Consider the following 19947-nt stretch of genomic DNA (forward strand, 5'->3'; position numbering starts at 1 on the left):
AGGTCAGTGCCATTCCCATTGGCCCAGGATACCGCAGGGAGGATAGGATCCATGTGGGAGAATACCGGTAATCAGGATACATGGGCGCCGCCATTTTGGATCGACTGCGCATGCGCAGACATCCGGCGACCCGGAAGCGGCTACTAACTCCGCCCCCCCCCGCGTCACCGCACCCGGAAACGCTCCAGCACACGCTGAGAGCGGTGCAGGACGCCGGGGACGGATCGCAGCGCTCCGGCCACATAGTCCTGACGCCGGCACCCCGCAAGTACGCCACCGCTGCACCGCCAATGGGAAATACTTACCAGCGCTGACGCTGATGGAGGCGAGAAATCCTCTGGACTCTGCTCCCTGCTGCGAACGCCACCGACGTGCAGTCCAGCAAGGACCACCGTGGCGTCTCCAGGGATCTCCGCACCGGCCGAGGTAGGAGACCCCCTCGCTACCGGAATCGGCCGGCCAGCCTGGGCTCCATAAGATTCATCTGTGGGCACCCCTCCCTTTAGGAACAGGAAACCAACTGATGCAGGGGAGAGGTGCCGCCCTTTTGTATCTGTAGGTTTCCTGTTCCTAATGGGCGGATCCCCTCTCTCGTCGTGCTGTCATGGGAGTCCGAGTAAAGAGACTTTGTAAATCATGTATTGCTTCTACCTTACGGCAGGAAGCCTCGGTCAAATCAGAGGACATCAGACTCATGATAAGACAGGAGTTACAAGCCTTACAGGGTTCTGATAAAGAACCGCGTGCCAAAAGTAAAAGAGGATATGAATCCCCTATATCTGACCCATCTTCGGATAGGGAGAAAGCGGACTCTGACATCTCCCACGAATACGTTTCCTCAGATGAGGACCAGGATATGTGCTTTCCCACTGATAGTATTGAGAACCTTGTCAGGTCCGTCTGTAATACTATGGGCATTGAGGATCCTAAAGTCCCTAAGACACAGCAGGATATTATGTTTGCCAGTCTATCAGAAAAGAAAAGGCCCTCTTTTCCGGTGATAGCAGCGATAAAATCGTTAGTCAAAAAAGAGTGGAAAAGCCAGGGCCAAAGAGGATTACCTCCATCCTCAAAAAGACGGTATCCCTTCAATGATGAAGAGTTTTCAACATGGACAAAAGCGCCAAAAGTGGACGCGGCGGTAGCATCCACATCCAAAAAGTCTTTGCTGCCTGTGGAGGATTCAGGCTCATTACAGGACCCGTTAGACCGTAAAGCCGACTCACTATTAAAAAGAGCCTGGGAGTCGTGTACGGGAGCATTTAGGCCATCTATCTCTGCTACATGCACCGCTAGGTCCATGTTGGTCTGGCTGAGTGACTTAGAGGAAGGGCTTAAAAGTGGTCTTTCTAGAGACAAACTGTTGTCCTCTATACCCTTAATTAAAGGGGCTACAGCCTTCCTGGCAGATTCATCTGCCGACTCTATACGTCTGGCGGCCAAATCGGCAAGTCTCACAAATGCGGCACGTAGAGCCCTATGGCTTAAGGGCTGGAAAGGCGATCCCCAGACGAAGTCCAAATTATGTGGCCTCCCATGCCAGGGTGAGTACCTGTTTGGTACCAAACTGGACGAAATTTTAACTAAAGCGGGAGAAAGAAAGAAGGGCTTCCCTAATAACAATTACCTTCCATTCTATAGGAAAGCGTTCCGGAAGCCCATATTTAATAAGAGAAAAGATTTTAAAAACCAAGATCGCTGGACCCCTAGAGATGCCAAACAAAGGGGTGCCTTCTTTGGGAAGCGCCCTTTTAAAACTGAAGACAAGCCCCGTTAGGGCAGATATACCTGTGGGAGGTAGATTATCCTCCTTCTCAGACCAATGGAGAAGAATAACATCGAACGTTTGGGCGAATAGTCTCGTCACCTCTGGCTTAAAGTTAAAATTTGCCCGAGTCCCTTCGGACTCATTTCTATTGACTTCTTTAAAATCACAGTCCCAACAGGAGGCATTACAGCAAGAAGTAATGAATCTTCTATCCAAAGGTGTTTTGGTGGAGGTTCCATTTCTTCAGGAGGGGAAAGGGTTCTATTCCCCGCTATTTCTGATTACAAAACCTGATGGATCATTCAGAACCATCATAAATCTTAAAAAACTGAACACCTTCTTAGAAAATCAAACCTTTAAAATGGAATCTATTCGATCCACCGTAAAACTCCTGTTTCCCCATTGCTTTATGGCAGTTCTGGACTTGAAAGATGCGTATTATTATCTACCAATCTTTAAAGAACATCAGCAGTTTCTCCGCGTAGCGGTTGTATTGAATGGATGTATACGGCACTTTCAGTATACGGCAATGCCCTTCGGACTAGCGATTGCTCCAAGGGTATTCACTAAACTAATGTCAGAGGTCATGTCTTATCTAAGATTAAAAGACACCCTCATAATTCCATACTTAGACGACCTTCTAGTAGTGGGAAAATCCCCCTCACAATGTCAGCAAAGATTATGTCATATGATTTCATCCTTGCAGAACTTGGGATGGTTAATAAATTGGGAAAAATCTAGGCTGATCCCGACTACTCGCCAGGTATTTTTGGGAATCATATTAGATTCCGTAAGTCAAAAATGTTTTCTCCCGGAATCTAAACAATTAACAGTTAGAAATAAAGTCCAGTCTGTACTAGATAAACCTATAATTTCCCTCCGGGAAGGCATGTCCTTACTTGGCTCCTTCACGTCATGTATCCCAGCGGTTCCATGGGCCCAGTTCCACTCAAGGTGCTTACAGTATACAATTTTACATGAGGAGATAAAATTACAAGGGCGATTAGACGGTAAAATTTCCCTTTCTAATGACGTAATCCAATCCCTAACCTGGTGGCTACAACCAGATCATCTAGTTAGTGGGGTTCCCTGGGAGGTTAAACCCTCAAACATAATTTTTACGGATGCCAGCCCTCATGGTTGGGGTGCACACTTGGGGGACCAGGTTGTCCAGGGGCTGTGGTCGGTTACAGAATTAGACGACTCGTCTAATAAAAAAGAACTAAAAGCCATCTATCATGCCCTATGTGAATTCCTCCCACAGTTGCACGGAACACATACCAGGGTACTCTCAGACAACATGACATCAGTGGCTTACGTCAACCATCAAGGCGGAACGAGATCAGGCACTCTCATGTCTATAGCCGAAAACATCTTGACTATAGCCGAAGATCATCTTCTGTCCTTATCAGCACTACATATCCGAGGGATAGACAACGCAAAAGCAGACTTTCTCAGTCGTCATACCCTCCATCAGGGGGAGTGGGTGTTAAATCGTCGGATATTCAAAATGATAACTATAAAATGGGGTATACCCGACATAGATCTCTTCGCCACAAGAGACAACAGGCAAGTAAAAACATTCGCCTCAATGTTCCGAACCGACAACCCCGATGTTCTCGACGCCCTCCAGATTCCATGGACATTTCGGAAAGCATATGCCTTTCCCCCGATGATTCTTCTTCCAACAGTAATCAGGAAGATAAGAGAGGACAGAGCGAATATAATCTTATTCGCCCCATTCTGGCCAAAAAGACCATGGTTTTCCCTGCTCAGAGCCATGTCCGTCTCGGACCCATGGATTCTCCCAGAGAATCAAGATCTGCTTTTCCAGGGCCCCTTCAACCACCCTCATGTGAAGGGTCTACGGTTGACAGCCTGGGATTTGAGAGGCAGCTGTTGAAACTAAGGGGCTTCTCTGATAAAGTAATTGATACCCTATTGCTGAGTAGGAAAAGATCCACTACATCGATCTATGTAAAAATATGGAAGAAATTTCTAAGCCTCTATCCCTCAGCCCTGTCAAATGAAATTCCAGTTCCTATTATTCTTGAATTTCTCCAAAGGACGTGATTTAGGCCTCTCAGTTAACACCTTAAGAGTGCAAGTTTCCGCGCTAGGGGCTTTGTATACTCACAACGTTGCGGGAAATAGATGGATATCCAGATTCATCTCAGCCTGCCAGAGAACAGAACCGGTCCATATTCCCAACTCACCTCCTTGGGATGTTAATCTGGTCCTTGAAGCCTTAACAGATCACCCATTTGAGCCTCTACATTCTGCTCACATTAAACATGTCTCCCTTAAGACTGCTCTTCTTGTCGCCTTAGTGTCGGCAAGAAGGGTAAGTGACATACAGGCACTATCAGTAGATCCTCCGTTCATGTCAATATTGCCAGATAGGATTGTCCTAAAAACAGACCCTTCCTACTTGCCAAAAATGTGTACTAAATTCCATAGATCTCAAGAAATTCTTCTTCCTACCTTCTATGATAACCCTACAAATCAGGAAGAAGAAAAGTACCATACTTTAGATGTGAGAAGGGCCGTAATAACCTATCTAGACAGGACTAGTCCCTGGAGGAAGAGCAGGGCTCTCTTTGTTTCCTTCCAGGGTCAGAGGAAAGGAGCTGGTGTTACAAAATAGGGATTTTTGTGTACTCACCGTAAAATCCTTTTCTCCGAGCCATTCATTGGGGGACACAGACCATGGGTGTATGCTGCTGCCACCAGGAGGCTGACACTAAGTATTACAAAGAAAGTTAGCTCCTCCCCTGCAGTATACACCCCTCTGCTGGCTCCCAGCTAACCAGTTCGGTGCAAAAGCAGTAGGAGATCAATAACATATAAGCGTATAGCATGTCACATTATATATGAGAGTATAACATATCAAATGATAAAAACAAATACAACTAATAATAGGGAGGGAGCTGTGTCCCCCAATGAATGGCTCGGAGAAAAGGATTTTACGGTGAGTACACAAAAATCCCTATTTCTCCTTCGCCTCATTGGGGGACACAGACCATGGGACGTCCCAAAGCAGTCCCTGGGTGGGGACAACATCAGATCAGGCCGTGTAACCGCTACTTACAAGTGCGCCAAGGCGGCCTGCAAAGTCCGCCTGCCCAGACTCACATCTGTGGAAGTGTGTGAATGATAGTGCTTCAAGAATGCATGCGGACTGGAGGAATTCGCAAGCTTGCGGTCGTGCTTGCCGACGCCTGGTGCCTAGAGCCCTGAGACAGGGAGATAGGCTGACATCTAGCACGGAAGGACTCCTGGATGGTGAAAAGAATCCACCAGGCTAACGTGGCCGATGAACACGGCTAAACCCTTCCTGTGACCGTCGGGAAGCCTACTTACCATCGAGAAGCCCAAGCAAAGTGTCCAACCTTCGGAAGGACGCCGTCCTCGATACGTACCCACTTGGAGCACTCACTTCTTCCAGATTATGGAGAACCCATTCCGTTGTGTGGACTGGAGCCGAAAGAGATGAGAGGACGATGCCCCTGCAACAGTGGGAATACAAAACCACCTTGGCAACGAGGGAAGGGGATGGCTTGAGGGCAACGATGCATTGATGGTAATAAGGAAAAAAGACTGAAAAGCTCTGAAGACTCATCAGGATGACAAGAACGCAGAGAAAAAAGGGGAGTGACGTTCCCTGATAGTAAAGTCTTTCTGGATCGAAAAAGGAGTCTACTGTAAGATCCCCAGGACCATTAAGGTCCCCCAGATCTAACGGTACGCGGTAGGGAAGAACTACAGGTGAAGGCTCCCTGCGAGAAGGTCCATATTTCCAGTTTTGACGAAATAAGACGGAGAAATACTAGTACCGCAAGCGAGAAAACCTGACATGGTCAGTGCGGGTCTCCTGGGATCACTGGAGGCCTTTTCTGCTTCCAAAAAGATCTCAAGACGTAGTGGAAGAGGAGTTATGGAAATTGGTACCGTGGAAGAAACGGAGCATGCACTGCGATGGACTTGGATCTTGAAGCCAAACCATGAACTGGAGTACATAGGCGTTCAGCTTGGACGCCATCCGACCTACATCTGGAGTACTCCAGTGAAGGCAGATGTGAAGGAAGACTTCCGAGTGAAGTTCCCACTCACTTGAGGAGAAAACCCTGACGGCTGAATATGTCAGCCGCCCAGTGTTCTACTCCAGGGACATGTACTGTTGAGATCACCGAATGATAGATCTCGGCCCATCAGAGAGTGCGAGGTACCTCGGCCATGGCGCTTGACTGTGGGTACCTGCGAGATGATTGACGTATGGCACAGCCGTGGCATTATCCAAATTGAAGACGGATGGTTGACCCGCCTAAGGGCAGTGGACCTGCTGTAGGATTAGCCGTACTGTTCGGATCCCCAGAGAAATGATCGGGAGAAGAAGACGGGCATTGGTATCCCTAATAACCATTGGACCAGAAGAAGGCTCTGGATGAGGAAGGAGCTTAGAGACTACCTTTTGAAAGCCTGATTGACTTGCTGAAAACAAGCGGAGCAAAAGAAAACTACTTCCGTTTTCGTCTTATTGCTCAGAACCCTCCTAGCTAATTGAATGAACCGAGGGAATGAGTGATCAAGTGCACAAGCTCCGTGTTGAAGGGCCACGACCTTGACTCGAGAGAGAGAATTACCATCCTTCTTGTGCAGGATCATCGTCAAAGAGGATCTGCTGGGCTGGGAATGAGGAAAAAACTTGTCTAAGTTTAGATGCTAGCCCAAGTGAGAGGGTATTGCAAGTGATATAGACGAGTTAGCGTAGTCCTTGTAGAGCGGCTAGAAAGTCGACCGAGTAGGGCAGGACGACCATGTTTCTAGGGTGCAAGAAGCACATGACAACTGCTATGAGCGTTGCGACCACTGTGGTGCGGTAGCCAGGCTGAAGGGCGAGGTCGTGACTTGAAAATGCTGTTTGCGAATGGAAAGGAGAAGAGATAATTGTAGAGGGGAAAAAAGTAGGCATGTGAGGGTAAGAAAACCGAATGTCGATGGATGCCAGAAAACTCCACTTTTTTTTTTTTTTTTTTTTTTTTTTTGTTGAATGGCTGAGCGGAGGAACTGCCTCTGAAAAAGGAGGGCTTTGTCAAAGATTGTTAGAATGGTTTGAGGTCCAGGAATGATCATACTTTTCATTTTCTCCTTCGTGAAACCAAGATCTCTTAGATCTAGACTGTCCAGGACAATGCTTCTACTGCTGGATGGGTCTGTAGAAAAAATACGATCCCTTGTTAGTCTCCCGCTCAGAAGATTTGATTTGAATTGAAGTAAATAAGGAGACTATTGGTCAAGCAACATCATGTGGCGCTAAAGAAGGGTAGAGCGCTGAACCCGAAGCCACAAGACGGAACGAACCAGATTTGCTATCTGACCGTCTGTGGTTTTTTAATTGATGATACATCGGGCAGGGATACTGGTAGGTATACCACAAGAAATTCCACCCGGTTAGACTGCCAAGTGGCAGAATGCGGGGCTGCAACCAGCAGGCCTCTTGCCATCTTCGTGCAGAGTAGAAAATTAGGAACCTTCGATCCACCATTCTGTTAACAGGGAATTGGAGAGGAATCGTCCGCTTTCTTGCATCATCCCCTAAATTGATACAAAGGGGGGTGCTCGGACGCCAAAGATGTGTGCCTCTGTACATCCCCAGAGTTGAGGTCCCCGGGTGGACAGGGCAGGTTGTTTGGCATAAGGCCTGGATGCAGAAGAGGATACATGGAGGCGACACTGCATGTGTTCGTCTGTTGAAGATGTGGGGGGAATCGGTGCCCTTAAAAGGACCCGTCGCCCATAAAAATCAGACCAGGTATGGCAACCTACTTAGCGGCTTCTGTCCAGTGAATTGCTCGTCGATTTGTTGATGGTATAAATAGGAGAGTCCCTCCTTTTCTGAAGCTCTTGCAATCCAAGGCAATATGCGATCCATATTCAGCGTTGTTCTCAACAAATCATGGGGGAGAGATTAGGAAATGAAAAACTTCCGTTTTGCAGACGCCTGTATGTTTTTCTAGAACACTTGCGGCCCCTGCTAGCGGACGCTCCCATGTAGGAGAGGGACCATGTATCTCGGTCCTGCGAGCACTCCGAGCCACAGAGGGTTCACAGAGGGATTCAATCTCTTGGTCTGAGAAAACCATGGGTTGCGGTTAGGGGATGAGTGGCGAAGGCTCCTGAGCTCAGTTAGGGTGACCAGCTTCGGATTGATGATGTGCCCTTAAGACCAGTAAATACTGGTCATGCGCCTTTAAGACTAGGGAATACTGGTCGTGCGTCTTTAAGACCAGGGTATACTGGTCTTGTGCCTTTAGGAGGAGGGCATGCTGGTCATGTGCCTTTAAGAACCAGGACATACTTGTCATATGCTTTGAAGACCAGGGCATACTGGTTATGTGTCTTTAAGTCCAGGGCATATTGAACACGTGCCTTTAAGACCAGGGCATACTGGTCATGTGCCTTTAAGTCCAGGGCATATTGGTCACGTGCCTTTAAGACCAGGGCATACTGGTCATGTGTGTTTAAAACCAGGTCATACTGGTCATGTGCCCTTAAGACCAGGGCATACTGGTCATGTGCCTTTAAAAACCAGGTCGTACTGGTCATGTGCCTTTAAGACCAGGGCATACTGGCCAAGTGCATAAGACCAGGGCCTACTGGTCATGTGCCTTTAAGACCAGGGCATACTGGTCACGTGCCTTTAAGACCAGGGCATACTGGTCACGTGCCTTTAAGACCAGGACATACTGGTCATGTGCCCTTAAGACCAAGAAGTACTGGTCATGCGTCTTTAAGACCAGGGGATACTGGTTACGTGCCTTTAAGACCAGGAATACTGGTCATGCGCCTTTAAGACCAGGGCATACTGGCCATGTGCGTAAGACCAGAGTATGCTGGCCATGCGCCTTTAAGACCAGGGAAAACTGGTCACGTGCCTTTAAGACCAGGAATACTGGTCATGCGCCTTTAAGACCAGGGCATACTGGTCACGTGCCTTTAAGACCAGGAATACTGGTCATGCGCCTTTAAGACCAGGGCATACTGGCCATGTGCGTAAGACCAGGGTATGCTGGCCATGCGCCTTTAAGACCAGGGAAAACTGGTCACGTGCCTTTAAGACCAGACAATACTAGACATGCGCCTTTAAGACCAGACAATACTGGACACGCTCCTTTAAGATCAGACAATACTGGACATGCGCCCTTAAGAACAGACAATATTGGACCTGCGCCTTTACGACCAGCCAATACTGGACATGCGCCTTTAAGAACAGAGAGAACAGACAATACGGGACATGCGACTTTAAGACCAGCCAAAACAGGACATGCGCCTTTAAGAACAGACAATACTGGACATGCGCCTTTAAGAACAGACAATACGGGACATGCGCCTTTAAGACCAGACAATACTGGACATGCGCCTTTAAGACCAGACAATACTGGACATGCGCCTTTAAGAACAGAGAATACTGGACATGCGCCTTTAAGAACAGAGAATACTGGTCATGCGCCTTTAAGACCAGACAATACTGGACCTGCGCCTTTAAGAACAGACAATACTGGACATGCGCCTTTAAAACCAGACAATACTACATGTGCCTTTAAGAAGGGAGAATACTTGCGCGTTTAATGCCTTGATGTAGAGTGGTTGTGCCCCCTAAATGCTAAAAATCGTTGCCTCAGTGTGAGCCGGCCGGGTGGACCAAGATGGCCACTGTGAGCTGCAGAGTAGATAAAATCTCGCAGAGAGCGAGAAGCGCCAACTCGGGGGGCGGAGCGACGGACACGATGCTGAATAGGCCCAAGCCGGGGCCTAAATTTCTGTAGCAGGCGGGCGACACCAGCGGGGCGTTTCAGGAGACTTCCGGGATGCGGCCTACACATCGGCCGAAGCCAGGGGCTAAATTTTTGCAGCCGGCCAGAGCGTTACCTCAGAGAGGTGGGCCACAGGAAAGTGGCTAAGGCTGCCTGCGCCTTTATGGATATCCCTCTGAAGATGGATCCACTCACCAACGTTGCGCGTCCCGGCATGGAGCCGCCGCGGATGTGGGTTTCAGCGCTGTTCTGTGCAGCGTGGACGGTGCAGGGATAAACCTCAATCCATCATCCGTTTGTTAGGGAGGAGGAGAGGAACCGTCCGCCTCCTTGTACCATCCGCCTATAATAGTGGTGGTGCAGTGGGGGCTGCTCAGACGCCACATTGGATTGTGCCTCTGAACAGCCGAGGGTAAAACCTGGTGGGCAGGGCAGAATGTCCGGCAATAGGCCTGGCTGCAGAAGAGGATACTGGAGGTGACACTCCAGTGCTCGTCTGATAAGGGAGGGGGGAGATCGGTCCCATGAAGGGCCCATCGCCCCTAGAATCAGCTCAGGCAGTGGCTTCCCACGTCGCAGGAGAGGATACGGAGAGGTAACACTCCCGTGCTCGCCTGTTGTTGGTTCGGGGGAGATCGGAACATGAAAGAATCCGTCGCCCCCTTCGACCGGTAAAAGGTAAAAGTAAAAAGATTCTTTGGGTCTGAATAGCAGACCAGTCCGTGTGCCTCCTACGGACACTAAGCGTAAGCAAGAACTGGTTAGCTGGGAGCCAGCAGAGGGGTGTATACTGCAGGGGAGGAGCTAACTTTCTTTGTAATACTTAGTGTCAGCCTCCTGGTGGCAGCAGCATACACCCATGGTCTGTGTCCCCCAATGAGGCGAAGGAGAAAGGCACATTATCCCGATGGATTCGGGAGGCGATATACCTGGCCTATTCGTCTAGAGGGGAAGATCCACCTGAGACTGTAAAGGCACACTCCACCCGGGCGATAGCATCATCCTGGGCAGAGCGAGGGGAGGTTCCAATAGAACTCATATGTAAGGCCGCAACTTGGTCTTCTCCTACTACCTTCTATAGTCACTATAGACTAGATTTATCTGCCTCCACTGACTTGTGTTTCGGTAGATCAGTTCTTAACACGATAATCCCCCCAAATAACTATCTCTGAAAGTCTCTCAGTGGGTGCTGTCGTGGCGAAGAGAAAACACCGGATTACGTACCGGTAATGCTCTTTTATAGAGCCACGACAGCACCCCTTCACTTCCCTCCCTTATATATATTAGTTTGCATATGAGCATATTAAGGGTGATTTGGTTCTTGTAAATATACGTAATTTAGTTAAGATAAAATGTTGATATAGAATGACATACTAAAACTGGTGGGCGGTTCCTCGCAATCTCTGTAACCCAAACTGTGGGAGCGAGGGGGCCGCCCCTTTTATCTCTCCGTAGGGTTTCCTGTTCCTAGGGGCGGATCCCCTCTCTCAGTGGGTGCTGTCGTGGCTCTATAAAAGAGCATTACCGGTACGTAATCCGGTGTTTTTTAATCTTGCAGAATAGGGCATCCCCAGCTGTAGTGCGCGTGCGGGTTTCCTCTCTCTGTGCTCCCCCCGCTCTCGTCCGGCGGCGTCCTGGGGTGAGTGCAATCGGGACTTCTGTTCCTGCTTGTGCCCACTGCTGGATATGTCCGGGCGGGGAGACCTGGACAGCGGTGCGCGCATGCGCCGTACACATACAGCGAAAGGGGAGGCGTCACCATGTGATGGTCACATGGTGCGCTACTATGGTTACTTAAGGTCCTGTAAGCCATTCTGAAACACTTCCCCCCCCCCCCCCCTTTGAGAAAGCGAGGCTCACAGCAGCGAAACGCGCGTCAGGGGTGTGTGCCGAGACTTACCCGGTGTCAGGTGAGACATGCTCCCCTCAAGTTCATTGGAGGGGGGTTTTTTTGCTCATTGCAAGCATGGTATTGCAAGCATTGTATTAGTTCTCAGGGACACCTGAATCTACCCAGGCTAAAACCTATAATCTTATATGAGACTGACTCTTTACAGAGCAGGTGCACCTTAGATCATTGGAACATATATGTGAGCTAATTGTCTCAACCATGTGGATAAGAGCATTATGCGGATACGGGATATGATTAAACCATACGGGGAGTCTCATCACACAAACTGCATTTGGTGTCTTTTTTTGCACTTTTGTGTGTTGTGCATTTACATTACCATGTTATATGCGGATCATTTTTAGTCGATTTTTAAATGTTGTTATAATAAAGGTTTATTAATTTTATAAAAAATACAAAGTCTCCTTTGGTTCTCTTTAATTTGATGCCATAGAGAGTCCTGTTACTACGTACGGCGTCATACTTCGTTGTAATATTTTTGAATCCAGTGAACCCCTTTTAACATCCAGCGATGTTCTTAAGTAATAAGATGAATAAATCATATCAAAGTATAAAGCAAAGAGCAGCAATTTCATTACATGCGAGATGAGCAGCTCGTGTCCTCGCAATTATCCATAAACAAAGCCGTTAGTTCTACACAAAAGTTTATTGCGATCATGTTACGGTCAACGTTGAAAAACAAAAAATGAAATAAAAATACGATGTGATTTACATTTATTAAACTAATGGTCAAAGCACAAATTTACACATTCTACACACTAGACAGGATCTATGTCACACACTGGTCTTTCACCGACAGGTTTCACTGGAGGAGACAATAAATTTACAAGACTAACAGGAATCCTTAGTATAAAAACTGTGAACTTATGTAAACTTACAAGGAACCCAAGGTCATGGCTTCCATCTCAACTAAGTCATCCATTTTGTTGCATATTTTATTTAGACTGTGCAGGGGATGGAGAAAGCTGGCACATGTATATGAAGACATAACTAATGCTCGCCCCAGTGTCATCATTTAGCTGCTTTTGCCTGGTCCCATTTTTTTCATGTTATTGAACTTCAAGTTTTGAATTGAGGTTAATTCGCGACGAGTTGTCTTTTCCAGTCTGGAATGTTGACCTGGCAAAGCTGAAGACTTGTACCTGTAGATTTCTACTCCATTTATTACTAAGCTGCTGTGGAGAAGTGGTCATCACCATACTGAAAACAAGGCACACACAGGCTCCTCAGCAAGGTGTCTGATGTTATTCCAGCGTCTTGGATTTCATACCTAGGAGTAAACCAGACAACGTTCCATTAAAGTGACACCGTGACTAATATGATTGGCGAACAAAAGGAAACATCTAGCAAACATCCACAGAAAACTTACTATAGTAATCTAGAATCTGGCATCCATATCTCTATACAGGGTGATTCAAATAGGATGGTGCAAAAATCTAGCCTTGGTATTCATAACAGAACATAATTATGAACGCATCAAGTTTTATCTGTACGTTACAAATGGTGACATGGTAGGTAACTAGACAGTGGTCCGGTTCTGTCCAGACACTGTACCAGTATATCCTGTGATATGGAGTCCACTGTGTCAGTGATGAGTGGTCTTGAAAACGCCCAGCTCCGCGAGTAATTCAGGCCACCGACAGATTGGCGAGGGTGCAAGACTGACCAATCAGACTGATGAGCTATCCCACGGATAGTTTATCTATACTAAAGTAGTGGGCAACGTCTAATAAATCAGCCAAGCTAAAAACCTTCTATAAACGCCCAGGGGTTGCACGTGTCAGATCCAGTATGGACCTCATTGCAGATCACTGATTTTTGGATTAATACTAAATGCTACAACAGGTGCTGGGTCAATTATTTAACTAAATATTCATCTTTAGACTGTCTAAACATAAGTGTACTTTGTGGCAGAAATTTGTACATGCCCTTAGTTTTGTAAAAGACATGAAAGTACTTTAGTGCAAAATGCAGTGTCCTGGCGCACACAGCTTGTTTTGATTGTAAATGCATTAAGTATACTTTTCAAGATTTTGATTCATGTGTCAGCTGACTGCACACCAGAAAATACACTTTTAGGCTGTGTGCACACGTTACGGATTTTTCGCTATAAAAACGCATACATTATGCATCCCATCATTTAGAATGCATTCTGAAATTTTTGTGCACATGTGCGCAGTAAAAACGCAGCATGTTCATTAATTTTGCGGATTTTTCGTGTTTTTCCCACTATTTAAATGCATTGGGAAGCTCCGGAATAAAAACCGCACAAAAAACACATGCGGATTTCTTGCAAAAAATGTCCGTTTTTGCTCAGGAAATTTCTGCAAGAAATCCTGAACGTGTGCACATAGCCTTAGACTGGTGTACCTATGCCAATCTGTCAATCAGTACTAGGTGTCGTTCTCCACAACTAAGGCTAGGTTCACATTGCGTTAATGTGTGCACACTAACGGACAGCATTGCACGGCGAAAATGTCGCAATTAACGCCGTGCAACGGGTCCGTTAGTGCACCCATTGACAGCAATGCGAAGTTTCCCTGTAGCGCATCGCAAGCGCGTGCCTTTTTCGGCTCGCGCTAGCGATGTGCCGTTCTTCTGTGGCGCGCCTTGGACGCTGCTTGCAGCGTCCGCAGCGCGCCCGAGGTCCGTTCCCCGCTCTCGCAGATCGGGGATCTGCAAGAGCGGGGACGTTACCGCGACCCCTAAATAAACATTGCGTTAGCGCAATCCGCTAGCGCTGAACCTAGCCTAAGCCTTTAAAAAGTTGGTGGAGCTGTGTAAAAAAAAAAAAAAAAAAAAAAAATTGTCTTGCTATTGTTTTGCACAACTGTGTGTAGAAAAATAAACGTAATAGCTTTCTGGTATAAAGCTCTGGAGGAATTCTCCTTTGACTGCTAATAAGGCCCCAATCTTACCAGTCACTGAATGACATGAAGTTGTACAAGGATGGCCTTTCAACGTCTGAAAACGCCGACTGTTCATTCATTGTACCAGATCCCATGTTCTCAAACACAATCCAGTCTCCGACATGCAGCTCTGGCAGGAGACAATGGTCCACAATTATGTCAAGTTCATCGTAAGATGGACCCAGGAGGCTGCTGGCAAACACAGGCTCGTCTTCCTTGCACGTCTGAAACAATGACAGGTTATTAATGATAGAACTGAGGGTCGACATCTGGATTAGGACGGAGAGACGCGGCTGCTCACCTTATGTACTCTGGGGGCAGTATTCAAGCTTTCAGATAGTTTACTTGCAAAAGAACCATAAACTCCATCATTCATGCAATAAATAAAAGCTGGTCCGTTACTTGTTTGCTTTCCTGAAATGGATAAAGGAAGCTCATGATGCAGGAAAAGAAGATCTAATTGCATTTAATTTTTTTTTTTTTTTAAATAAGAAACTTTCCAATATATTTGCATTTATAATTTCTTTCTATCACGGTTTGGTGACCCATAACTTTGTTTATATAGATGATCATCCCTCCTGCTGATCCAGCCTATCAGAGGCTGCCGTAGCCATGTGTTTGGACAGCGGAGAGTTTAATGGTCGCCAGAAGAGTTTTTAAAAGTAGTGGATTGAAACTTTAGTTTTAGGCTGACTTGTTCTGACAAGTTATACAATTATGTTATACAACCCTAAACGATAAAATGTAGGCTATTTAAAGTCTTCAAAAAGCAGGTGAACTTTCTTTATGACACCTTTCCAAAGCTAAATTACAAGTTGCAGCGATGACAACCTATTCATTCATTTAGACTCCAAAAATGTACGAGCGTCCCTAGAATCGCCTGACTTGTTTTTTCTAAAACAAGCAATGACCCAACAAATTGGCAAAATGCATGGTCATTATTTGGAGATGATTTTTTTTTTTTTTTTAGATTGCCATCAGGAGTATATACCCCTGTGCTGCAGAGAATAATATTTTTATGTGCACAGAATAATTGTTCTGCGCACATCAAAGTGCCGTCAGCCTGTCTGAATGGGCTGTTAGGATTTATGTTAACTGGAGAAATACAAAGCATTTTACAAATCCAAAAGACTCAATTTTAGGGACAATCTTTGGTTACGGGAACAGGGCAGATGTGGCATATTAACATCTCATTTCTGAAACTGTATATTAGAAGTAGACTAATATTACCTCCAGGAAGATGTTGATCGTATTCAACAACTTTCTTTGCAATGATATTCACTGCGAGAGTAAATGCAGATGAAACGAAATAGCTTCCAGGCTCTGCTATGACTCTAACTCCAGATTCCTCAGGAAAATAAGCGTCCAGCAGAGGGCTGACCGCACGAGAAACCTACAAGACAAGCAGCTCAGGCTCAGTCCACACCTTACACCAAGCAGAAATCTGGCAGATTTAGGATCACATCCAGCATCAGATGGCTCACCTCTTCTAACTGAAATACACTCCCTGAAAAGCCTCCACCAATATCCAGTATACTCATCTTAAAACCAAGCTCTTCCTACAAAAGGAAAGAAAAGCAGAAAGTGTTATAATAGTGTATGATTAGGACTGGACATCTATCCTGACAGCTTTCTTACAAATATGCTGTACAGTTGCTCTAATTCCTAATAAAAGCGAAATATCTACAAAGTTAGAACTAGGTGGTGGCATTCTGCTTGTCAAAAGGTTGTGTCACTACACTGGCATTATCAGTACTGATTGGACAGTGTTTGGGCTTATTCCGCGGTCGGCTTTTCACTTATAAATTTTAGCACAGTTTTTCTTGGATAGAACTTATACCTATTAATAGGCAAGTCCCCAGGTTACGAACTAGATGTGTTCTGTAATCTTAATCGGAACCTATGCAAGTCGGAACAGGGCCACAAATAAAGACCTAATACTGCAGCTCCTGTCCTTACTATGCTAGTACTTCCTGACAGTTTATTGCGAGTCACAAGGTTTGGATGACATTGCAACCTTATGTGCAATGAGCTCAAACCTTGACACGGAGAGAAAAAGACCAGAGGTGTAGCGTGCAAAAGTACAAAGACGACTGCAGGTACAAAAAAGTATGAAAAAAAAAAAAACAGACTTGTTTAAATGTATGAGTTTTTACAGCTGCAAACATATACAAAAAAATTCCTAGAAATGTGTCTTATCAGTAAAGGTCTGGTCTTAAACTGAAATATAAGTGTTTCCAGAGGAATAAAACACTTACTCCCATATCGCATACACAGCGGGCATCAGATAAAGCATGAGTATATGCTTGTGGGTCTCTGGAAGAGCTGGACACATGGAACCTGATGAAATAAGACAGTGCGTTCATAACATGCAATAAAATGCACCAGCTACTTACTAAACTATAGGACACCATACGCTTTATACAAATGCATTATTAGCAGAGTCTAATCCTGAAATAATCGCCACCATTCCACAAGCAATCACATTTATAGAGGTTTAGGAGATGTCAGAACATGGAGGTTTGTAGAGGTTGCAGAAAAACTATGGAGATTGACTCACGGCCACAAATTGGGAACGTATCGTAGGGAAGACCAGAAGACTGTATCATGATTAATTTTTGGAAATTTTATATTTAAAACAGAAGTCATTGAAGACCATCGGATGTAGCGTCCAAATACAAGCAATTTTTATTCTGTCATTTACAATAAACTGAGCATTTTCTAGCACATGACATTCTCAATTCTGAGTTACAGTTTGTATAATACAGTTATGAAGTCACAATTCGGGCGCTCATTATTGGAAGCATTCAGTAAACTTAACACGTCTGTCGAGCGTTAACAAGCAGGAAAATGGCGGGTGTTTTTTTTGTTTGTTTTTTTGTTTTACACATTTGAATATACAATACTTTCCAAAATGCAAATAGCCAAAACCAGAACAGGTCCCTGCCTGCAGCTCTGGATTTTAATAGTTACATAATAGTATGGATTAGTTTTCCAAACCACTAAAAGTATGATGGAATATCAAGATGTGTCATTGCATGTATTAGTGGGTGCTCAAGGGATGAAGTCAACCACAAGTTTATGGCGTATGGAAATTCATGAAGCCAGCACACCCAAGAAGGCCTTTCGAGATCTCAGGACAGATCCATACATGCACATTATTCAGTCACATGAATACCGGAAGGGTATGTTAGTAGTTGTCCATTGCCTACAGCCACAGATCATACAGTGTCTAAGTTCTGGTGGTAGGCATCAACAGTAAAGTAAACTTACTTCACACCAATTACTTGGACACCGTTTTCCTTAGCACATTCCAGGAGGTGTCTGCAGTTCTTCAGCGTGCTGCCAAACACTATGTTCATCTCTTCATCTCCACTGATGCCTTCTGTTGCAACATGAAGTAAGAGCCTAAGAGAAGGGGAAGATGATTGGAGCACAGTTGGTTTACATCAGCACATGATGTTTTGTAGTATGTCGACAAGCGTGCCACAGCTCGAGCATCATCCTTTGAAGAGTCAAGAACTTAGTGAGAAATATTCCTGTATAGAAAGAAAACTAGCAATTAGGGCCCAAGACTGGGAGCTGCGAGTGGGACACATGGAATTACAGCAAACCATATTTCAGTACCTAATCGTGGGTTGTTGCTGTAAATAAAATACATATAAAATCCAGGATGAGTTTGAACACAAAGTTTCCTTTAATACTCAAGCTCACTGGCCAAGACTTGCATGACAGTATTCACATACTAATCCTAACTGCAATTTTTTTTTTTTTAATTTAAGGCAGCTCACATAATTCACCTCAAAGAAGGACGACTTAATTAAAATAATCAGTTTACATTCTTAAATTACAAACGAGATGTAAATGCATTACTACATACCCTGATGTTTAAACAGATAACTAATTAGTCAGGCAATCTGTAATTTCAAGACCAAATGCTGCCTAGTAATCAGGATATTCTTGCACTGATAAGGGCCAGTGATGTTACAAAGCCATACGGACAATGGCCTTCACAGCTGGTGTTTTTTACTCTACCCACTTCATAACTTATAATAACATATGGTGATCACTTTGTGTCTGCCCCTGTAGCATTCTATTATGCACAGGTATGTCATGTAAAATGCTCATCACCATCCTCAAAGCTGCTCATTGTTGCTGGATTGAAGCCTATGATCTAATGACCTATACAGGGTTAATGTGTGTTATGAGTGCAGATGGTAAAATGCCATATACTGTGATCATGCTGATTTTCATTTTTATAGACAGCAAACCACATCTATGTACAATTTCATATATTTGTACATAGCAAACGTTTGACTGTTTTACGGGGGAGGGGATGGAAATAGAATAAAGGCAGGTGAACATTTGCCACTAAGCACTGGTCTGCTGGCTGATCCTACAAGACTGCGTTACAATAAACTCCATGGACGTTAGGGTTAGGTAAAACTGCAGAAAAAAAAAAAAAAGCAACAGAATGACGACTACCCAAAACTGGACTTCACATCCCATTACCAGATTTGCCGTTCTAGGAAACCAAGTAGAAATGCACAGCATAAACACTTACTTGGCATTAGGTTGGCTGCGTGCTATTTTCTTCAATTCTGCTTCGTTGTCACAAGTCATGATATTTACTCCAAGCTTGGCTGCATGTTTGATTTGAGCAATTTGTTTGCATGGATTTGTATATATTACATTTTCCATAGAGATGCCCAAGTCATAGACCATTGTCATTTCATGCTGCAAAGATATGTTACAGTTCAGTGATCTTACATTGTCAGTACACTATTACTTGCATCTTTCCATACTTTATTAACTCAGGTAAGCAAATCTAAATTCTAGTATTTTTACTTTTCAGACATTACCGATTACATGTCATTTTTCCCTTATCCGTATAAAGCTAGAGTTTACCTAGTCCTAGGCTGATCTAACGAGTGTTACATTTGTCAGAACGATCCGTTCCTATGCCTAAGGGCAGCTTCAGTAGTAACACCCCACTCATCTCTGCAGGTATTTATATAATGGACCCCCTTAATTTGCTTACACTTAAAAACGCATGGGCTTTTAGACAACTACCTGCTTGTTTTATCCGCCACCGGCTCAGAGTGGTCACCGTCTGAGATTCCGCTGCTCCACATCAGAGCAGATCTTCCTCTTCCGTGCTGCTGTTGATGGGACTCCAGATGTCATGCCGACTGGCAGCCGGGCTTCCTGCAGTTTGACAGCTGGCTACTCTCTGGCTATAACCATGAGTCTGGCAGTCATGCCCCGTTGACAGAGCAAAGTGGAAGCGAGGCTGCTGCTCTGTCGACGTGACGAGTGGAAGCAGCTGAATCGTCGGGCAGGAGCATTCTGTGACCGTTCTGTGCCTGCTCAACAGGTAGGCAAAGAGCAACTACCTGCCTGTTCGTTCTTAGGCCAGTGATAATAAATAAAACTAGTCTTGTATAACCACTTTAAAAAGGTTTAGTTACTCTTAACGAGTGAGACATGGTCTTCACAAGCTAGGGCTACTTTCACACTAGCGTTTTTTTGCAATACGTCGCAATG

General features: G+C 45.3%; 1 protein-coding gene across 1 annotated transcript in view; it reads right to left on the reverse strand.

Annotated features, from left to right (window-relative positions):
- Window positions 1-12120: 12120 nt before the first annotated feature.
- The window catches only part of AZIN1 (antizyme inhibitor 1), a 37585-nt gene continuing 29758 nt past the window's right edge, over window positions 12121-19947 (reverse strand). The window contains exons 5-12 of the mRNA XM_077270998.1: window positions 18965-19137; window positions 17674-17808; window positions 16659-16740; window positions 15885-15959; window positions 15631-15793; window positions 14702-14814; window positions 14410-14624; window positions 12121-12761 (exon numbers count right to left, since the gene is read on the reverse strand). Of these exons, the coding sequence (XP_077127113.1) occupies window positions 12659-12761; window positions 14410-14624; window positions 14702-14814; window positions 15631-15793; window positions 15885-15959; window positions 16659-16740; window positions 17674-17808; window positions 18965-19137 (1059 nt within the window). The 3' untranslated portion in view covers window positions 12121-12658. The remainder of the gene's footprint in view (window positions 12762-14409; window positions 14625-14701; window positions 14815-15630; window positions 15794-15884; window positions 15960-16658; window positions 16741-17673; window positions 17809-18964; window positions 19138-19947) is intronic.

This window comes from Ranitomeya variabilis, chromosome 6, assembly GCF_051348905.1.
Source record: "Ranitomeya variabilis isolate aRanVar5 chromosome 6, aRanVar5.hap1, whole genome shotgun sequence".
NCBI lineage: Eukaryota > Metazoa > Chordata > Amphibia > Anura > Dendrobatidae > Ranitomeya > Ranitomeya variabilis.